Source organism: Colobus angolensis, unplaced genomic scaffold (genome assembly GCF_000951035.1).
Source record: "Colobus angolensis palliatus isolate OR3802 unplaced genomic scaffold, Cang.pa_1.0 Scaffold341, whole genome shotgun sequence".
Classification (NCBI taxonomy): domain Eukaryota; kingdom Metazoa; phylum Chordata; class Mammalia; order Primates; family Cercopithecidae; genus Colobus; species Colobus angolensis.
The window spans coordinates 1858819-1882636 of record NW_012116722.1 but is presented as its reverse complement, the minus strand read 5'-3'; the positions used below and the strand labels follow the sequence as shown (position 1 = coordinate 1882636).

Genomic DNA, 23818 nt, shown 5'->3' with positions numbered 1-23818 from the left:
TGAAAAAATGCTCATCATCACTGACCATCAGAGAAATGCAAATCAAAACCACAATGAGATACCATCTCACACCAGTTAGAATGGCGATCATTAAAAAGTCAGGAAACAATGCTGGAGTGGATGTGGACAAATACGAACACTGTTGGTGGGACTGTAAACTAGTCCAACCGCTGTGGAAGACAGTTTGGTGATTCCTCAAGTATCTAGAACTAGAAATACCATTTGACCCAGCCATTCCATTACTGGGTATATACCCAAAGGATTATAAATCATGCTGCTATAAAGATACATGCACATGTATGTTTATTGCAGTACCATTCACAATAGCAAAGACTTGGAACCAACCCAAATGTCCATCAATGATAGACTGGATTAAGAAAATGTGGCACATGTACACTATGGAATATTATGCAGCCATAAAAAAGGATGAGTTCATGTCCCTTGCCAGGACATGGATGAAGCTGGAAACCATTATTCTCAGCAAACTATCACAAGGACAGTAAACCAAACACCGCACGTTCTCACTCATAGGTGGGAATTGAACAATGAGAATGCTTGGACACAGGGTGGGGAACATCACACACCGGGGCCTGTCGTGGGGTGGGGGAAGGGGAGAGGGATAGCATTAGGAGATATATCTAATGTAAATGATGAGTTAATGGGTGCAGCACACCAACATGGCACATGTATACATTTGTAAGAAACCTGCACGTTGTGCACACGTACCCTAGAACTTAAAGTACAGTAAAAAAAGTATCACTCAGCAACTTTTTAAAAAAGAATGAACTATAAGATATGCATCACCATGCAAAGTCTCAAAAGCAGCATTAAAAAGTGAAAGAAGCTAGACACAAGAGTATAAACCACATGATTTCACTCATACAATACGTGCTGTATGAATTCAAAACTGGACAAAACTAATGTGTGGTAATAGAAATAAAAATGCCTGCTTATGGAGGTGGTAATCGATTGGAAAGGGACATGAATGAACAGTATATGATCCCACAAATGTCCTATATCTTGATTGGAGTGGTGCTTACAAGGACATACACTTTCAGCAAAGTTGACCAAACTGTACAATTAAGATCTACATATTTCATTGCATACAAATTTTAACAAAATAATAAAGAACCTTATCTTTTAAACACATACTAAAATGTTTACAGATGAAATCATGATGCCTTAGATCTGCCTCAAAATTTTCAGGATGGGAGAGTAGGGAAAAGGTTATAAATCAAATTAGATCAAGCTGATAACTGTAGGATCTGAGTGATGGGGTCACAGAGTTTCCCTTTATGGGCTTTCTATTCATGTATATTTGAAATTTGCCATTTTTTAAAGTTTTGCATATTAATCAATTTCCTAAATGAACAACCTAAGCCTAGAAAATTGTAGAAGCTTTTCCACAGTCCATACCTTTAGAACACATGAAAAACCATTAATAACAAGGTCAACATTTATATTTTTTTCCAGTCCGGTACTGGTTTCTCATCATTTAACCAAAATAATTCTTTAAAAAAAAAAAAAAAAAGACATTTGTAGATCTCAAATGTCAACCTAAAAGGATAGGGTAACACACCAATGATCAACACTCTCTTATTCCCATTTGCAATCCATCATACTGAACTGATCTAAATCATTCTGGAACCCACTTAAAAGTCTTTGGAAACTATGGAAATAATGAATTTTATATGCTTATTCGCTATCAGGAAAAATAATAATTCATTATAATTATCCTGAAAGTATCCCTTCAGTTTGAGAATTCCATTGTCTTCAAATTTCAAGAAATGCCCCATAGTCTTCACAAGGTTGGGTCATGCTATATCTTATATGTTTTAAAGAGACTGATCTTTTTAGCCTATTTTATAAGTAAATTGTTTCACTCCTTTGGGCAATTAAAAGATACTCTATTTCTTTTTTGAAACCTTTAAGGCTAATATACTCTACTAATGTGGTGAGACTTATTTCTCTTAAGAAATTTACCAAAACTATACAGAGTATTCCAGATGCAGATGTATCATGATTTGGAATCATAAAGATATTCTCAATATTTTGAAAGGTAGAATGACCTGAGCCCAATAAATAGACTGGCCATCATACAAGAGAGACTCCTGGGTACATGTCTTAGGGGGATGCATTACCTCAACATTATAGGAATTCTTAACAGGCTTACAGATCACAAAATTTTACAACTGGAAGGGAATTTAGACCTCATACAGTACAACCAGTATACTGTGTACATGAGAAACTGAAGCTCACAACAGTAGCCTGATTCACCCAACATCATGCAGAGGGAAGGATGGAGCTGCAACTAGAACTGAAGTCTCCTAACACCAAACAAGCACCTTCAACATCAGTGTCCATGTGTTTATCAAGCAACACACTTCCCTAAACACCTAACTTACACCCAAGGGTGGAACTCCAAGTACATCAGTCTCTTCTTTAGAAGACTTGATATGACTTCTCTAGCAAGTATAAAGAGTTCCAAGATGTTATCCGCATATCAGGAGGGATTAAAAGAAAGAAAGAAAGTTTGCCCTAGCAAACACAACTTTTAATTAACTGTCAGGAAAATATGAACCATGAGAAAAAAAAAAGGTAACATTGGATATTAGATTGTTAAAGTCAGCCTTAGGGTTGTTGAAAATAATTTTGTAAATTGACATAAGGCCAGAAAAGAAGGCTTAATCTCTTTAGATCCATGGCTGACAAAGCCAATTCATCATTATTTAAGGATCTGCTATAATTTTTTAAGAGCTGAGATGCAGAATTTAAAGGGAAAAAAACATCTTAACCAGTGTTCTCAAAGAACTGAGGCATCAAAAATCTTATATGTCAAATATCACTATCATCTGATACAAGTGCCCTCCCTCACTCTCAGGGCATAATGAAAACATTACAGAGGTCAGAAGTCAGCTCACATTCTTCCTCTCCACCCACATTCTATTGCATTCCTGGTGAGCCACTTCAATGTCCCTGTGCATTATCCATTCATTCAACACCTAGCCTCTTGGTTCCTTGCCCGCCATTTTTTCATCTCCATTCAATTTCATCAATTCACTTCTATGCACATACTCTCTACCAATGTCTCCCAGACTTTAATATGCAGACAGTGCCCCCTGAGGATTTTGTTAAAATGCAGATCATGATTCAGTAGGTCTGAGGAATGGGGGCCTATGATTCTTCATTTCTATAATCTCCCATGTGACACTAATGCCACTGTCCATAGACTACACTTTGGGTAGCAAGCCCATAGACCTTATTATCACCTGAAACAGCTCGATTTTCAAAATCCTTGGAAATCATACTTTTTACTACTATCCCCTTGCCTTCCTACATTCTTCTGTGGGCAAAATAAGCTCTTTGAACTCAGACTTTCATCTTCCTTGATTCCACTTCTAGGCTTGGTCACAGAACTCTGAATGGAGCAGTCTCCAACAAGAAGGTGATGTAGATAGACACAGTGCTATTCAGGCAGAGGTGCCAGCGGGAAACTGGAAGTGGGGCTGTCACTCAGGAGAGAGGTTGGAGTCTGAGATAGAAGGTTAGGTGTTATCCACATAGAGGCGAACATCCTGCTCAGGCAAGCAGATGTGTTGCCTAGAAATAGTGTTTAGAGAGAAAATGGCCAAGGGAAAAAGCTTGGGAAACATCAGTATTCGTGGAGGAAGTAAAAAACAGGCGTCATCAAAGAAGACTAAGAAGGATGCGGCAATGTAGGAAGAGAACTTGGAGATGATGGTGTTTTGGCAGTCAAGGAAGGAACAAATTTCAAAAAGACACGGATCTTTCCAAACCGCTCCTCTAAGAAATCCCTCCATTCAAGCGGGGTTATTTCACTATTCCTTAAACGTGTCTAATGCATCTCTAATTCTAAGCTTGGATTTCCTGTATTTGCCTCACTTAAGAGGTTCATCACTGCTCATCTATTCTGACCCACCAGGGGCCCCTAACACAGGTGCTAAATTGTCCTCGCAGCACGTAGTACAATACCTTACCCAGAGGAGGAGCTCAGTGAGCACTGGAGGGTGCGTATATGGGTTCAATCACCAACCATCTTCAGGCTTAACTATATGCATGCTGATACGGAGAGTCAAGTGGTTAGCAAAAATATATGTGCACTGAGAGGTCAAATAAACCGCATCTGAAATCTGTTTAATCCAAGGAATTCTTGAACATACAGTTACCATAAATATATGTCACCACTGAGCACAGAAAAGGAAAAATAACCTAAGATCGAAATGAATGTAGTTATGTGTGGCAACAGTGGGAAAATTGATATGTCAATCTCACACAGAATTGTTGACTAACAAAGAAATTAAATCTCTTTAAGATCTTTAAGACGGTAGAAACACAGCTGTCCAACACCAGTGATTTAGTAATTATCCCACATAGAGATATCTGGGTAGAAGAAATAATTAATAAAGGTCTTCAGATTCAGGCCAATAGTCATATTGTTTATTATACAAAACATAATCCTCTGTGCACTCCCCCCCTCCCCACCTCCAAATCACGGTCTGTGGGGCAAGATTTTTAAAGATCTTTATAGAAGAAACAAGGTTTTTTTTCCAGAGGAGAAAAAAAAATCAGAAGATAAATACTAATCCAAACTAATTTCCTGCAGCTTGAGCTCCTTTGAAATGTTATAATCAGTAAGGGGGCTGAATCCCCAGCAATATATTATTCTAGTTCCTCTCTGTTAACAATCGGCTGGACCCCAGAAAGGATATCACTTAAAACTGTTACTACATACACACTGCTTGCAGGGCCACAGGGAGGTTCTGTACTCAGCTGCTGGGCTGTTTTCTTTGGATACTATCAAAATGCTTGAGCTTAAAAAAGGAAAAAAAAAAAAACCCTTTACAATCATTTTTTATAACTTCCAAGAGCAACTCAGTGTGGTTTACTTCATTTAACAAAGTAAAGTCTCTGGCACACGAGCTGGCATGCCCTTGGGTCATCGATTATTTTAAAGCCCATCAATTAATATTTATTGAACCACTACCTTGGGCTCCTCCACCACATCTACCCACATGGATAGCAGCATCAATGGCCAGACCTTATGAACCAGAACACTGCCCTAAGACTTTAAAAATCTTTGGCTGCTGTCAGCATCAAACATCAGAGTCCTTGGTTAGTACCGTGGCCAAGGAAGCTGGCAGTGGCCTGTCAGTCTCTCTTCTTCCAAGCTGGAAGGCTGACTACATGGGCATGCTTTCCTGGGTGCTGTCAAATGATCTAAAATGCAGAGTAATTTTGCTTCTGCTTTACTAGTGCAATGCAAAACTTCATGCAAGGGAGTTTCAGCTGTGTATGTGGCCATCGGGTGGTCTGACTGAAGACATGTCTCATGAGCAGGGCTCTCTTATCAAAGGAGTAAATCCTGGCATTTGAGGGACACTCTCATCTCCTGTGACTGACAGCAAAATATCACCTTTAAATTTGTTCACTTTAAGCCTTCCTTTTCCAGGTTCCTCCTTTAAATGCAATGTCCTGGTAAAACTAATCTACTGAGCCTCTAATATAAGAGTTCCTCACCAAGTTAGAAAAAAAAAAAAAAAGGATGCCGAGACCCTGAGGTGCTCAGAGGCATTGAAAGGGGTAAGAAAGATAGGAAATAAAAAGGAAATCTGAGCTTTTATCCTCTACAGATTTGCCTCAGACTCCTTCAGTTACACTGACGGGTATAACTGCTGGAGCTGATACATGTTCTTTCTACAGGCTGAACTGGTCATGTGTCTGTAGTCCATATTTTAAGTGATTGGACTATTCTAACAAGAATTTAAATTGTGTTTCAATTGTGAAGAAGTTGGCCAAATTAACTAAAGTGCCCTTCTCCTTCATACAGGAAAAAAAAAGAAAAAGAAAATACCATAGCATTTCAATTAGGAAACATATTCCCACACTGCATTGCTATTTTAGTCACGCATATTTAAGTGTATTGTCACCATTAGCGCAAAACATCTTTCTAACTGAAATTAACTACATCACCACACATAATGGAAAAAAAACAGTGACTATCTTTCAGAAGGGCAAAATGAAGCTCATTGCTTGGAAAAGACCTTTTTCACAGGTATTGTGGCTCTTCATATTTTCAGATTGTACCACTTCAATAGTATTTTTGAAATTAATAAATCCACACCTGCCAATATGTGCCAATTGCAAGCAAATACTTATTTACAATCAAACAAAAAGCACTCTAATCAGGAGATTCCCAAGTTCTTCAAATATTCTAATTTAGCACAACTAAAGTTAATTAAATGTTAACTTTAGTTAAATGTTAATTAAATGTTAAATTTAGCAGAATTAACAAGTTTCCCTTTTAGTCCAAGAAAATGGGAGGAACATATATTTTTTAGATTTTAATACCTGTTTATTTAAATGTGTTCTGGACACCAACTGATAGTTCTTTAGCTAAAGAAAATGAATGGCTTTTTATCAGCCATTCCTCCTGCAAGACCTCAGTCCACTTGATTACATTTTCCTAATAAAACTAATCTTATTAAACATGTTGCCATGCGAACTCATTATTTTTCTGTTGTTAAAAGCCAACTTGTGGTTTACCTTTATTCTCTCAAATACAATTAGCAAAGCCCTCCAGTGCCTGAAAGGACCTTTATATATGGACAAATTATTCCTTGGCTGACTTGAAAGAAAGGGGGTGAGGGCGAAGGAGGGGAGGGGAAAGCCTCCTTCTATCCAGATGCAGCTCAGCCTTGCAGTCTCGCTGGAAGCGGGGCAAATACGGCTTCATTTTATTTTCTCCCATTAGCTTCTCCCATTAGCTTAAAATTTTTTATGTAGGAGTATACAATTCCAATTAAATGATATTGTACAAGACAAGAGGGCAGGAAGTGTCTGGCCAAGATTTTACTGATGATCCGATAACTTTTCAAATAATGTCACCTCCCTTGCTGCTTCTGTGCAAAACTAGTATCAAAATCCAAGTCAGTTTTTTGTTTTTGTTTTTTGGAGACTGAGTCTCGCTCTTGTTGCCCGGGTTGGATTGCAATGGTATGCTCTTGGCTCACTGCAACCTCCACCTCCTGGGTTCAAGTGATTCTCCTGCCTCAGCCTCCCAAGTAGCTGGAATTACAGGCGCCCACCACCACACCCAGCTAACTTTTGTGTATTTTTAGTAGAGACGGGGTTTCACTATGTTGGCCAGGCTGGTCTTGAACTCCCAACCTCAGGTGATCCACCCGGCTCAGTCTCCCAAAGTGCTGGGATTACAGGTGTGAGCCACCGCGCTCCGCCCCAAGTTGGTTTAAACAGCTTTAATGCTGACACTTCTTCCTCATTTAAGGAAATTAGAGCATTGTTTTCCAACATTTTAGACTTTCCAACATGTGACATCTGGGCTATTCTAAACAATTACTTATCAAAACCAGTCCCTTTCAAACACCTTGGCTAGATAAACCACCTGCTCCTCAACCTCTTGTTTCATATTTGAGTGTCAGAGGGAGACCCGGGAGAGAGGGAACGCCCAAACACACATCCCACCTCCCTATCAATACTGCTGTGCATTGGTTACTACTGGGGTACTTGTTTAATTAGTTAAATTTTCACTTCTAAATGAGGAGAAAAAACAAGCTACGGGTGGCCTGCTAACCTCAAATGGGCAAATATCCAAGGTTATAAAATCACCCCCTGCTCAGAACACCTGGTTAGAAATAAAAACAGCATTTACCAAATTCTACACCAAAAACAAGAACAGAGGTCACATTAAGAAGTATAAAACTGAATGTGAAAGCCAAAGTATTAAGGATGCAACATTATTTTATTTAAAATGTACTTTACATGTTCTTTATAACTAACACAACTTTAATGAAACAAAACAAAACAAAACAAAATCCAATCTCTGAAATTCATTGGAGAAATTCTGACCCACTTTTAAAAACTAGGCTCTAATTTTATGTTTGCATAACTACACAACTGTATCTTTGCAAACACATATTGGACACAGAACATTGCAATTACTTAATTTGTGTATACAACAATAGGTTTTGCATTGAGAAACAGTTATACACCATAGAATGGTGACAGTTTAGAGCTGAAGAAAAGTGGCCCTTTGTATTTTAAAGCTTGAGTAATGAAAATTTCCAAGAGATGTTTCTGACGTAGTGTTACAAGCAGCAGAATACTTAATTGTAAAAACATTCTCCTCAGATGGAGGGTGAGAAGTGGTGACTGTGATTATTGGGACTCTGATTTGTCAGTAAGGGCTAAGTAAATTCCATACCCAGATAACAACAATGAAACTCAGTCTCTAAATTAAGACTATTAGAAAAACACTGTTTGCCTGCATGTAATAACAAAATCCTGGGAATGGGAAGGCCCTTTGTGGTGGGGGTCCAAATCTCTGGCTGCACAACAGAGGAAGCACCAGGAAGATGAGGGACCCAGCCAAGGGCTTTCTCGGCCGAAGTCCACTGCTGTTGGCCACAGTCAGGACCCTGCCCTCCCTCCTTTGGCACTAGAAGGATGCTGTCTGCAACAAGGATGACTACAGGGTGGATTCATTTCAGAATCTCTAAGGTACAATGAAAGGTAACTGGGGCCCTTTCAACAAGTTTATATCCTCAAATATTTTTCACCTTTTTTCTGTCTTATTTTACAACAAAAGAGTTCTGACAGATTCTAGAAAGCGTATAAAATTGCTACATTACACTGTGATAAACTACAAATAACCTGCCAGGACACAAATATCTCCAATTATTTTTATGTAAATATCCCTTTTCTTCACCTTAAAATTGAATCAGCTCAATTTTTTAAAATCTACGTAAAAACCTAAAAAGTCTCCTTACACTGGGAACAGGATCCCTAGATGATGTTCCTGTCCATGTACAAAAGACTCATTTTTAAAAGCCGACAAAGAGCTATGTTAAAGGAAACAGCTCCAGACATAAAGTAAAATCAGCAGTCTTCATACACCAAGATGACAAACCCGCAGGAGACCACCCTTTTTGTTGTTACCTGGCAAAGCAATTGGTATGCATTATTGTTCATGTGTTTTGCTTGTCTGTAGTTGCTTTTAAAGAATCACACAAGTCAGGTATGTCCACAAGGGTAAAAGAATGTACTGAGCTAGTAAATGAAGAAAAGTGGTCCTTAGAAGGAAACTATAATCAAATGGGAATTTCTAAAGGAGCTAAGGCATTTCGGACCAAAACATGTGTTCGCTCATTCCCTCAAACACATCCTGTCTCTCTTACCCCTGCTTTGGTAAGATTATTCCCCACCCCACCTCCACCCCACAAAAAATGGCACCACCATCTTTGAACACTGGCATGGTACTGAAAGTCAACAATACAGAAGAGACTTCAGGTAAATCACAGCCATATAAACACAGATTCCTTCTAAAATCCCCACCAAAATGAAATAAATAAATGTTTTAAGGCATAAACCTACAAGTCTAAAGAGTACAGAAAGGAAATAGCAGATAAGAAATATCAACAAGCTGGGCACAGGGGCTCACGCCTGTAATCCCAGCACTGTGGGAGGCTGAGGTGGGTGGATCACCTGAGGTTGGGAGTTCAAGACAAGCCTGACCAACATGGTGAAACCCTGTCTCTACTAAAAATACAAAAATTAGTCATGCGTGCTAGACGGCGTCCATAGTCCCAGCTACACGGGAGGCTGAAGCAGGAGAATTGCTGAATCAGGGAGGCAGAGGTTGCAGTGAGCTGAGATCGCACCACTGCACTCCAGCCTGGGTGACAGAGCAAGACTCCATCGCAAAAAAAAAGAAAAGAAAAGAAATATCAACAAAATTTTGGAAGTTGGGAAAAGTAACTGACTCAATAGAATTGAAAAACTACAACCAAAGTGTATGCAGGAGGGTGGCAGGGAACTCCAACAAGAAGCAAAGCCATTCCAGTTCAGAGGCTCTAGAACTGGAGTCACTGCTACCTCTGGAGGTGGAGGATGCAGTGGCACTGAAAATAGCAAGACTAGTTGAAAGTCTGTATAGGAGCTCTCATAATTATTTTTATGTAACTATTCCATTTTTGAACCTTAAATTGAGTCGAATCTCCTCCCTAACCTTATACAGAGAAGAAAGTGCCCCATCCCATTTAGGCAAAAGGCATTAGTTTTATTGTCTGAAGATGTTGAAGCAAAGAAGATCTGAACAGGAAGGTACCAGGCACAACTGAAGACTGGGTGAAGCATAAAACTGAAAATTGGGTTTAAGTAATAAGTCTGCTGTCCTAAAGGTAAGACTCTCACTCCCTGGGCCCCCAGAATATAGGGCAGCCTTATGGCCCTCAAGAAGGAATTTGGAGGAGAATTTTGTAGTAAAACTGACCAACCTAAGATAAGTAACTAACTTCCAGATATTCATATTTGGGATAATCCTTTGAATAACAAGCTTGATACATTATTACCCTATAGTAAAGTTCACCACTATAACAAGTTCCACTCATACACATAGAGCTTTCCAGGAAAACTCCATAGTGGTTCACCCTTAAATATAAACAGAGAGCTAAGGATTACCAAAAGTTTAAGAAAGGTTTATAAGAGAAAGAGATCAAAATTAATAGAAAAAAATGAACTTGAAAGGCATACACTATGCAGAAAGTAAAAGAAAATTTTTTCAAAACACTTATCTCTTTTTTTCTTCTGATTTAGTTCTCAGAGGAAAAAACCTTATCTCAACAAATGTAATATACCTGCAATTGTAAGAAGCACCTTTTTTTCTAAGTTGCCCTTAGAAAGAAAAAATTCTACTTATTAAATTATGACAGTCCACCAATTATAAAATGAATCTCAACTTTGGATAAGTTAAAATATTTTTTAAATTGTATTCTACAACTGATGAAAGCATGCACTCAGAAAGATAAACTACTGTATACAAGAAACAAGTCAAGGTGCTACCTTTTAAAAGGAGGGGGCACAGAAAACAAGAGAGAGCTCTTGAAAATTAAAAATATGACAGCAAAATTTAAAAATTCAATAAATAAGCTGGAAGGTAAAGTTGAGTCAATTTCTCAGAAAGTAAAAGAAAAAAAAAAGAGTTGGAAAATAGGAGAGAAAATTAGAGAATCAACTGAGAAGAGCCAACATCCCATTTTAAAGTTCCAGAAAAGGCAAGCAAAAAGTGCTCATGACAAGGATGTAAAAACGCTCATATTATTGTGAAATTTCAGAAAACCAGTGAATCCACTTGTCTGCCTATTTCATTCCCCTCCAATTCATTCCCCTCCCTTCATCTGCTTTGCTGTGCCCTATATCATATGAAAATAACTCCTCCAGTTCCCTTTCCCTGTCAGCTGACATCTAGTTGGTTCAGCCAAGAAGAAGCACTTCTTTCTGGTTCTACCAGAAAGAAGAAAAAAGACAGGATATTTATCCCACTTTCCCTTTGCCTTGGGCAGCATCTTTAGAGGAAGCTGCATTTACTCTATCCTTTTATCTCCCAATGGCAACCCTAACTTTGGAGTCTTGGGAAAACCATCTCTTCCTTGGTCCTTCCAGCTCTACAGGTGGTAATGGCTTTCTGCTGTTGCTAATCTCTGGCTTGTCTTATTCCTCCATTTGGTATCTCAGCTCTTTCTACACCTTAAAGGTAATTCCTCATATTAAATCCTTGTTGAGTCACCTGGCATAGGCTCTATTTTCCTGACTAGATCCTTACTGATACAATCAACAATAAAGAGAAAATACTAAAAGCTTCTAGAGCTGGAGAAAAAGAAAGCATGAAAAAGATAAATAATCAGAATGGTAACACCAACAGCCACAAAACAGTAGAGTAACAGCATCAAAATTTTGAGGGAAATTAATATTCAAAGAAAATTTTATACCCAGCTAAACTGTCAATTAAATGTAAGACTAAAACAAAATGTTTTCTGATACTTAAAGTCTCAAAAGATTTTCCTTCCAGGCATGATGGCTCATACCTGTAATCCCAGAACTTTGGGAGGCCAAGGTGGGAGGATTGCTTGAGCCCAGGAATTCGAGACCGGCTCAGGCAACATGATGAAACCCTGTCTGTACTAAAAATACAAAAATTAACCGGGCATGGAAGCACATCTATAGTCCTAGCTATACAGAAGGTTGAAGTGTGAGGATCTATTAAGTGCCGGAGGTGGAAGTTGCAGTGAGCTGAGATGGCACCACTGCACTCCAGTCTGGGTGACCGAGTGAGACCCCATCTCAAAAAAAAAAAAAAATTTTTTTTTGATGCATGCCTCCTTTCTTCTTCAAAAATAAGGGAAAATTTAAGAAAGAAGGAGATATGATACCCAAGAAAAGAGATATAATATAAGAGAGAACTGTAGGACATTTCCATGTGGTATTGGAGAAATAAATTATTCTAGATTAGAGTAGGATGATAAAGGATTTAAAAAATTAACATTATCTAAAATGTTTGGCTGAGAGAGTGAAAATGAAACAGTAGGAACTACACAGACACAGAAACAAATAAAAAACTAAGGCAATTAGTAAGGTCAGAGAAAACAAAAAGCTGTACTGGAAAGGGTATGTAATTATAGAATACCATATGGTTCTACTATAAGTATTTATATGGTCATAATAATAAAAGTTCTGATTTTTTTAGCTTTTCTTCACATTTTATTTTATGAATGTATTTTTAACCAGAAACTATGTTATAAAATATTGGGAAGGTAGAAGGAAAAGAAAGAACTGGCAAAGAAAGAGTACATAAAAGAGCTAGCTAAATCTTTTTCCACTTTAGGAAGTCAAGAGATAATATCAAAATTTTTACTATCAAAAACAGCAATATAAATAATCAATTTTAGAAATATGGAGAGAAACAGCAGAAAAACAGATAAAACATTAATGATGATTGTCTCTAGGGAAATGGGAGTTAGAAGTGGAGAAGGGCAGAAAAGAAGATTCATGTTTATCTATAATTCTTTAGTACTATGAATGTATTTTTAATTCATTGTGGGCTTTTCTTCAATTCATTATATTGGGCCCTTTCAATCTAGAAAGTTGTGTATTATTTTGACTTAAACAACAACAATATGAGGGAAGGAGTGTGAACTTCACCCAAAGACAGAACCAACTTTTAAAGGGCCAGGCAGCGAATGGGTCTCAAAAGTGCCAAACATAATCAGAAGAGTGGGTCAAGCCAAAAGTGGAATTTACAGGCCAGAAAAGCCAAATAAGCTGACTGAGAGGAAAATGTGTCTCCAACACTGACTCAGTCTAACATGGGAAATAGTAGCAGGGACAAATTTAAGTCTACTCTTAAAAGCATAATGCAAAAACACTGGGAATCGAAAAGACTGAACTGTCTCCCTGGTACAGAATGAATCAATGAGTATGTCTTTCATCTCAGAAATAAAACTAATGGCTTTTATCATGTAAGATAAGGTAGCAGTTGAGCATTCAGGTCTTTCTTTAGTTTCTTCCAAGGGAGTGATTTTTCAGTGCAACCTGACATACACAATGTTGTAGTACCTTATCCATGTGAATAAACACGGCTCAAGACAGTAACTGGGTGAATGGAATATTGACAAGCCATGGTCTAGTTCAATGATTTTCTACTTTTTGCTGCACTAACCCCCATTAAGAATCAGATGATGGGTGCTGACCCTTCTCTCCAAAAGTATACACATGTACACTTACACGCAACATTTTGTACATAATTATAAAGAATTAACACACCCTAGGTCAAGAAACCCTCATCCACCTAACGAGCTCATGAAAACATGAATGAATTTGAAAGGTATCTCTTACTAAAGAGCAAAATGAACACATTGTTTAATTTTGATTCTCTAGAAACATGGATATTTCCACATACGTGCCACATTCAATCTGCTACAAAATAAACTGTCCAGACTCCTGTGATTATCACCAGCATGTCAGAGTGCTTTACACTAAGGTATATGTTGTTTTTTTTTGTGCATGCTGGCATAGGAATGCAGTTCTCGTGGGCCCCCAGAGCTCACAGCCATGGATATTTATATACCTGCTCAAGTATTTTTAGAGGGTGAGGATCCCACCCCAGATGGGACCACTCATTTTCCAGGATCAGGCTCACATCCATACTTCTGGAGCACTCAGTAAACAGCATCTGATGATCAAAGGAATGATGGTTTACACTTCAGAAAAAAATAGGAAAACTAGGTCACTGAGGATGAAGAGGAGATGAAGTCCTAGCCAGACTTTGCCAAGTGTCTGAAAGAGGAGAGAGAAACCAGTATCTTACAAGTGTGTATTTGGGGAGGTGGGGTGTAGGGAAAGGAAGGAAATACTTCAGGCTGTGTTTCTGCCAGGCTCACTTGCAGAGCCTGAGACACATAATCTTCAGGTCATGGGTTTGCCCCCTTATGGGGTACATTGTTGTTAAAAGGGTCAGACTGATGTAGTGGAAAAAGAAAGTCACTGACCCAGGCAGGAGTCAAGGGATGCAACTAATCTTGGCTTGGCCACCACACAGTGCATTCTAAAACCAAATACCAGTGCTCTGGAATTGGAACTGTTCGTGGGCAGAGGCCAACCACCACCATTAAGATGCCCTTGAGTGAGGGCCACTGCACGTATAGGCAACCCAATAGAAACCACCAGGGAAGGCCAGGCAGGTACTTGGCAAAAACTTGTCTGAGTCATACTTAGAGCCCCACTGACACTTGAGAACCTCTGCAGTAGGGCTTTACTTCTCACTTTAGATTTCAGGTGACCTCCAGATGGTCCTCAGAACCCCCACTGTGAAACCCCATTACTATCCCCACACTATCTCCCATGGTATAAGAGAAACTGAATACTTGGCTTTGTGTACCCAATAAGGTCTAAGCACAGGACTCCACCACCAGCCAACATCACTGTACTGACTGCAATATGCCAGTTACATTTGGAAAGGCCACCCCACCTTTCTCAGCCTCGGTTTCCGCCACTGTAGAGGAAGTGGGTTTGATTTTATGTCCTTTCTATTCAATAATAACAAAAATAATAAACATAATAACAATAATAATAGGTATTTTGGCCACTTCCTATGTGCCATGTACACAGTAAGAGAATGCAAGAGTGGGCAGAAACAAGAGTAGTTCTTGCTTTCGAAGAGTTTACAGTAGAAGAGACAAAGGGTAATCAGAAAATCCCACACATCAGTGTGTAATTACAACCCAAGGGGTGTGCTGTGATGGAAAGGAACCGAGCACCGTGACATAGTCTGGGGTGTCAGGAAAGACTGTCCTGAGGAAGTGGTGTTTGAGTTACAATCTGAAGGATGAGTAAGAGTACTGCATGCAGTAGGCACACAAGAGTGTCATATAGATCAGCCTGGCATACAAGAAACAAAAGTAAGAGAAATGATAGCTACCATTCGATGAATGCTTACCATGTATTCATCACGGTTAGTATTCATCATTGGCAAGCGCCAATGAATGCTTACCATCCAATGAATGTCTGGCATTGTGGTGAATATTATATTATTTTTGTATAATTCTTGAGTTATTTGAACAACTTTGTCAGTTAAAAATTGTGCTTCCCATTTGATAGCCAGTAAACTAATGAACTACGTCTCAGAAAGGTGCCCAAGATAAGAATTGTAAGAGGCAGCCAGGTCTATGAAATCCCAAGCCTGCATATTTAACCACTGGGCTGCACTGCCTCCAGTGGTGGCCACTGGGCCTCATTAAAACATGATGCAGGCCAGGCGAGAGGGCTCATGCCTGTAATCCCAGCACTTTGGGAGGCTGAGGCGGGCAGATCACAAGGTCAAGAGATCAAGACCGTATAGACCACCATAGTGAAACCCCATCTCTACTAAAAATACAAAAGTAGCCAGGTCCCCGCAATCTCAACTACTTGGGAGGCTGAGGCAGGAGAATCGCTTGAACCCAGGAGGCAAAGTTTGCAGTGAGCCGGAATTGTGCCCCTGCATTCCAGCCTGGCGACAGAGTGAGATTCTGTCTAAAAAAAAAAAACAAAAAACAAAAAACAATGCATCAGAATGGAATAGATTTCCCCTTGGTTCACTAGTAAAAAGACAAATGCTTTTTTTAAAATATTATATTACCCATAGGAATAGTGGGGACACTATCATAAGATACATGGACTAATGACTAGACAATTGTAATATATGCAACACTTACTGCCCCAGTGATAGACTAGCCCTAAACAACCGTATTTTCTGTCACACCACTTACATGTACCACCCAAGCTGAGGGAAACTAAAGTGAACACTGGACTCAGGGAAGCTAATTTACAGGCTGCTAATAGCATTTGAGACAACCCGGCCTGAAAATCTCCAGCTAGGCAGGCATGTGTAGGTTCAAACATAAGTATATTCTCCAAAATGTGAACTGGGAAATAGAACAACTCAGTCTTGAGGTTGAGATGGTCCTAGGTTATTCTAGGAGCGCATAAATGGTTACAATCAGAAACATCTACTAATGCAACTCACATTGCAACTTTATAACAGAATAAAGAAACACTGAGTATCACAATATGTATAAGAATACACATTTGATAAAATTCATACAGTCAAATCTACACAGAATAAAATTGCATAGAACTTAACACATACACACATACACACACACACACACACACACACACAAAGAGTATAGGTAAAACTGGGAAATCTGAGCATAATAATTGCATTGTATCCATGTCAATATCCTAGTTGTGATCTTATAATTTTCCAAAGTGTTACCATTGCAGGAAACTGGGAAATGTATACAAGGAATCTCTCTGTATTGCATCTTAAAACTGCATATAAATGTGCAATTATCTCTACTAAAAAGTCAATTAAAAAGAGAGAGGGCTAGAGATGGATAGAGGAGAGAAGAGATCAATTTTACCAAAACAAAATGGCATTAATCCATCAAAATTTGGTAAGTTAAAAATATGGAACATTAATTTTACTAAAACCGTCATTGCTACTCTATTCTCCCAATGCTTTAGTATAGTCTGTAAATATTTTAAAGTTTCAAATTTTTCATTTTCAGAAGATCATAACCTTTTTAAGGATGCTGACAACATGGTAATATGATGAATGCAATACTAACATACATGACATAGAGTCAGTGGTATCATATGACATGTAACACCTAAAGCAGAAAACCTATGTCCAAAGATTTTCCTTAACCTACATTATACAAACCTTGATGCTTGATGTACTATTTTTGTTTCAGTTATCGTATTACAAGGAATCATTTTGCCAAAGAAAAAATCTTCACTAACAAGAGAGAAAAGGGAATTGCCAGTCTAATAAAGAGTGTCCCCCAAACTCCACAGCAAACGTCATGCTTAAGTGGTGATGTGAGCAGATATGAATTCTGTCATATGCTCTTTACATTAAAGTTAAGATGCCCACTATCACTGCTTATATTTAACATGTATTGGGATCCCACCCAAGGCCATTTGAAGTTTTAATTTCATTAATTATACTTAATTTTAATTCAATATACTTACTACTTGAATTAAGTATATACACTCTTAATTATACTTTTAAAAAATTACTTTATTTACTTATCTTTTTAGAGGTGAGGTCTTGATATGTTACCCAGTCTGGGCTCAAACTCCTGGACTCAAGTGATCCTCCCACCTCAGCTTCCCAAGTACCTGGGAATACAGGCATGTGCCCAGCTTCTTAAGTACTTTCAATTAAACATACTAAAAGTAGAAGAATTTAAAAGAAACAAAACTGCCACTATTCCTAGATTATGTGATTCTTTGGAAATGCATGGTAAATTTTAGAACAAATGAGAGTCCACCAAAGTCACTGAATTCGAGATGGATAGCAGAGAACGAAGAGCTCACGATGGGTATCATCAACTGGAGTTCTAAGAAAGCAGATGAGACAACTCATTAGCACAAGTAAGAGAAGCAAAAAGACTGAGTCTAGAGAGAAGACCCCAGACTCCTACAGGCTCTCCCACCACATTAGACCAAGGACTAGTCTCTGGGAACCCAGCCACACCAGGTGCTGGTTCTTTGGCTCCCATAGTTCCTTCCCATGATACTCACCAGGACCACCAGTCTAACCTAACTTGATAAACATCTGCAGCTGATGTTTACAAGAGCCCAACTCAGCCAGACATGGTGGTGTGCACCTGTAATCCCACCTACTCCAGAGTCTAAGGCAGGAGGATCACTTGAGCCCAGGAACAGCCAGAGCAACACAGGGAGGCCTCATCTCAAAAAATAAAAATAAAAAAAGCCCCACTAAAACCTACATACATACAAAAGATGGACACATCTTCAGAACTAAAAAAAGTTATTATAGTTAGCTCTAACTTCTACTTAAAATTCTAATTTTTATTTATTTATAAAGTCAGTTTTAACAGTCCCACTATCAGAGGGAAGCAGTATGGTAATCTAGGGCTGCAAATAATCTCTACAGTGCTCTTATTAGGTTTGGAATGTTCTATAAATCTTTGTAGTAGGTATACCTTTCCAGTGAGATTTTGCTTAGACTACCATTAAAATAAGATGTAATATTATGAACACAGAATAACAGATAACCAAGAAAGAATTACCCAGTAGTGGGATGCCAGCTTTTTCTTTGAGACAAGGTCTTACTCTGCCACGCACGCTGGAGCGCAGTGGTGCAATCACGGCTCACTGCAGCAGCCTCAACCTCCCTGGGTTCTGGTGATCCTCCTACCTCAGCTTCCCAAGTAGCTGGGACTACAAGTGTATGCCACCATGCCTGGCTGATTTTTGTATTTTTTGTAGAGATGAGGTTTCACCATATTGCCCAAGCTGGTGTTCAACACCTGAGCTCAAACAATCGCCTGCCTCTGGCTCCCAAAGTGCTGGGATGACAGACATCAGCCACTGCTCCTGGCTGGGATGCCAACTTTTGCCCAATGAGAGGAAACCAGACAACATGGCACCATTGTTGAGTTTTTAAACCATAAAATTAATATGAACCTAATAAAGCAAAATAATATACAGTGGCATATGTAAAAGAGTTTGATGTTTTCAGTAACGACCCAGCCTACATTTGGCAGCACTACTGAAGGAAGTTCAGTACCTTTTGTGTTCTTTCTTATTTCTGAGACAAAGGAGTTGGATGATGACAGCACTACATTATGTTTCCTTAAGCGTAGGCTCTGTTGCAGAAACCCTACGTCTTTCATAATTCAGAACACGCTGTCCAATATGGTAGCCACTAGTCATGTGTGGCTATGTCATGTGGAGCACTTGAACAAGGGCTTCACACACTGTAAGTGTAAAATCCCACTGGATTTCCAAGACGTAGTACAAGAAATACATTAAAATCTCATTAAAAATTTTTAATTGATTAAATGTTGACATATTATGTTTATATTGTGTTAATTGGAATATATTATTAAAATTGATTTTGCCTGTTTTTTTTCACTCTTTCAAATGTGTCAACTAGAAAATTTAAAATTATATATGTGGCTCACTTTTTTGGCTCACATTGTATAACTACCAGACAGCACTGATTTAAAAAGTCAAAAGATATTTTAAATGATGTGAGTATAGTATATGCAACATTTAAAACATTAATAAATATGTTTATAAGACCCTTTGTATGCCATTTGATAACAAATTCCTATAAAGACAGGTATAATCTTGAAACAGTGGTACAAAAGAGGTACCATTTATTTCGTTCTAACTTTCTGACAGGGATAGTGCTAAATGCTTCAGGTAAATAATCCGAAATCCTCCAGCAGGAAAAAGTAATTTGAATCTGGGAAACGGAGCAATTTTTCCAAGATCACACAGCTCAGAAGGGCTAGATCTAGACTCTGAAGGCAGCTCTGAGGCCAATGCCAGTACTCTGTGGTACTTCAAGTAGAGAAACTAGGAGAAACCCTGTTTGGAAGTGGCCATCTCTTATGAAGTTGATCATTATCCACTTTGAGCAGGGACTATCCAGGCCGTATGCCTATCATTAAGCATGTGCTCCTAATTAGCTGCCATGATGGTGTGCACCTGTGGTCCCAGCTACTCAGGAGGCCGAACAGGGAGGATCGCTTTAGCCCAAGAGTTTGAGGCTGCAGTGAGCCATGATCGCGCCACTGCACTCCAGCCTGGGAGACAGAGCGAAATGTTGACTCAAAACAAAAGAAGAGGAGGAAGAAGGTGCTCCTTTTCAGTTTTGGATGCTGTAGAGTGATTCGTTTTGAAGACCAGCACACCTACTCAACTAGTCCAAGGTGCCCACCGCTCATCCTGCTCTAAGAAAGGATTTACAGGAGTGGCGTGTTGGCCATGCAGCAAAGCATGTCAGAGGTAGTCAAAACAATGATGCCAAATGAGGTGTGGTCAGCTGCCTGTGGTGCCAGCTCTTAGATGAGTCCCTCTGCTTAATCCTCAGTCTGAACTAAGGTTCTGACTCTTGTCCACTCCTGAAATGCACTAGTAACAACAGCACTAATGGAATGTGAAGCCCTGCAATATGTGAGTAGGAAGCAACTTCCAGCAGAAAGAGGCAACCACACCGTCCACAAGCAGACTAGCCAGAACGCTAAGCCAGGCTGCCAAAAGAAAGTGTCTCCTAAAACCCCAAATACCCAATGCCACCAAGCTTTGGAAAAATGAGGCATGCAAACCTTTGGCACTCCTTCATCCTTCTTCTCCCCCAAAACCCTCTTAGTCAAATACGTGACGGAAGTCTACAGACATTCTACCCAGCACCACCACAAGTGCCCACGAAAAAGCAATTGTCCTTCCTGCAGGAGCTGAAAAAGTGTAAGTGAAGGGTAGAGATGATAGTGAGTATATTTGGGAGGGAAGGAGGAAAACCACCCAGAAAGAAAAAAACACACACACACACACACAGAAGGCAACAGTGAAATTCAGACCTGAACCTAGGAATTTCTGAATGGCTCAGAATGGGACACTCTGTCATCTCTGATTTAACTAGAAGACTGTTTTCAGGATGCTGAAGGCCTAGGTTCATAATCAGGCACTTACGTAATCCTCCATATTGAGCCCTTGTTTCTCAACCGAACTTTTCACCTCCATGGAAAACTTCTCAAACTCAGGTTTCACTGTCCTCAGTAGAGTGACTGTCTGGAGGGACGAGTATGCTTGCTTAGCTTCAAAGTCGTGTTTGTCTCCTCTCTTCCACGAGCCATCTCCTATGAAAGAAATAAAAATATTTGCAATTCCAAGCCAGCCACCAAAAAGAGGCCATTCTGCCTTTACAACTGCGATGTGCCCCCCGCATGTTACTTTTGGCAACCAGGAAGAGAAGTATTGTCATAGTTCTGCCCTTAGGTCTGATGCGATGTCAAGACCATTAAAGGAGAAGAAGGCCCTTTGCACATGTGTTCCTTTGAAATGTGAGCAAGAAAGAAGAGTACTGCTGAGGTAATTGCCTTGTAATAACCATGTAACTGCAATTTTCAGCCCTACCCCACCCCCAAAATTGCAGCACTATAAAAGAAAGAATTCAGTTTTTATTCCTTGCCATTCACACTTCTTTTTTAATACCTACGATCAAATGTGCAGGTGAATCAAGTGGCTAGTGTGGCATAATAAACCTGATGTTATGTGTGGGTGGGACGGCAGGTCACAGCGATGCACGACAATGGATATGCACAACTATTAGACAGTTAGTGATGTTACTCATAAGTGTAAGTGGAAGTTGAACAATGAGAACACATGGACACAGGGAGGGGAACATCACACTCCAGGGCCTGTCAGGGGGTGGGGTGCTGGGGGAGGGATAGCATTAGGAGAAATACCTAATGTAGATGACGGGTTGATGTGTGCAGCAAACAACCATGGCACGTGTATACCAATGTAACAAACCTGCATGTTCTGTACATATATCCCAGAACTTAAAGTATAATTTTAAAAAAAGAAAGTTAGTGCTGTTAAAAAAGTTTGAGATTATTGATATTTCTTGAATCTTTTCAGGGTGAACAGTAGCTTAGGTGAACTCAAAGATTCATGTCTCTCTAGTGCTAGCAACATCATAGAAATTATTTATTAGACAATGTCCATTAGTGCATTAGTGGTAATGAGATAAAAATTGCTAACATTTATTAAGTACATATATAATAATTGCTAACATTTATTAAGTACATATATAATAATTGCTAACATTTATTAAGTATATATATAATAATAATAATTAACATTGCTAACATTTATTAAGCACATATGTAATAATAAAATAAGTAATAAAATAATAATAATAAAAGCTCTATTTGTTGAGCACTTTATATGCATAAAAATAATTACTCCTCACAAGACCCTGTGATATGGGTATTATGATCCTCTCTATTTTACAGATAAGGAAACGGATGCGGTGAGAAGCTGGGTATCCCAGTCTTTCACAGGTCTCTCTTTTACAAAAGCAAAAAATTACATAAGAATAATTACTTTTCTCTTCGTTATTTTATTTTCAAGAAAACATGTGGCTTACAGGGCCCCAAAAGGCAAGGTGGACCTCTAACTTTTGACAATAAGCTACTTTTCTATGAACTATTATTATGATTCCTGGTGATCTGTGAAAATACAAGGAACTCCACCTGCTGGAGTCCAGCGCCAGCCCCCTCATCCTTGGCAGAGGCCTCGAACCCAACAGCTAAGCCATGAGAATGTCCCTGGGATATACGGCCAGGACTTTGTGGCACTCACTCTACTCTTCCTGAAGAAGTTTAGCAAAGACTTGGTGGCTTTGGAATTTCTATGACAGTGTGAATCAGACAAACATGTATGAACTATACAAGGTCCTGAGACTGGCAGGGTGAGCATTGTAAATACAGTCTCCACCACATTCAATGAGAGGCTGAGGGTGTGACATGTAAACAACTGAAGTTATTACAGGTAGGACCACAGCTTACTACAGGGGGGTACAAGAAACAACACAGAGCAGAGACGAAGAGGCAACGAGCTCTAACCTGGGGGAAGGCTGCATGTGAGGAAGAGGCATTAGAAAGGTCCTAACTGTGTGAATAGGATTTTAATAGGAGGGGAGGAGGGTGGAAGGCATGCTTGGCTGAGCCTACATCACAGCACAGGCAAAGGTGCAAATGTGCCTGACAGCCAGGAGGCAGCTGGACACTTAGTCTAGAGCCCGAGAAAAGGCAGAGACAAAGAAAATGTTTGCAGACGCATCTGTATAATCATAATCCTAATAATAGCAACCATTTATTAATTGCTTACATGTGCCAGGGAGCTGTTAAAAGATAAATAAGACACAGCTGAGGATAGAATTTATTAGGAACTAAATCTGTGCTCATTGAGCACAAGATTAAATTTCAGGCCACTGAGCAAAACTTGACAAAGTCTTCCTCCTCTCCCATGAAACCTCCCAGACACTGAGGAGGGAACAGTGTGAGCAGAGTCATACCCATGCTCGGGCCAGTGAGCCATCAAGCAGGCAAAACCAGCTGGATGCTCAATCATCAAGATACAACATGGCCTTTGTTAAAAGGCCAAGTCCATCGCCAGGAAGACCCGAAATTCTAAGAATGCTCAGGACATCTTTGTCCAATGGAGGAGCCCATTGCTTGCAGGCATGCAATAAATAGTTATTGATTCATTTTTAATTGACTCAAAGTATCAAGACTCAGTAGAGGTGATGTCTCAAGAAAAGAGGGTACAAGTTTCAGCTCTGGAAAAAAAGTTTCCTCCAGGGGTCTAAGAAGGGAAATGCCTAACTCTACAGACTTGTATGCTATGTAATTAGAAAATATACATAGAACTAGAAACTGCAACTATCTCAGGGAACCAAATGGACAAAAACTTTTTTTAATTTGCAAAGAAGCAAAATCCAGTATAATAAATCTGTCTACCACAATCTAAAAGGTAATGGCTTTGGAATTTTGTTTTCCTTTTTTTTTTCTTTTCTTTTTTTCCTTTTTTTTCTTTCTTTCCTTTTATTTTATTTATTTATTTATTTATTTAT

General features: G+C 39.1%; 1 protein-coding gene across 2 annotated transcripts in view; it reads right to left on the bottom strand.

Moving 5' to 3' along the window:
- The window catches only part of NPR3 (natriuretic peptide receptor 3), a 78854-nt gene that overhangs the window by 31398 nt on the left and 23638 nt on the right, over positions 1-23818 (bottom strand). For both annotated transcript variants that reach the window (XM_011952561.1, XM_011952562.1), the window contains exon 3: positions 20869-21035. In XM_011952561.1, coding sequence (XP_011807951.1) covers positions 20869-21035 — 167 coding nt within the window. The remainder of the gene's footprint in view (positions 1-20868; positions 21036-23818) is intronic.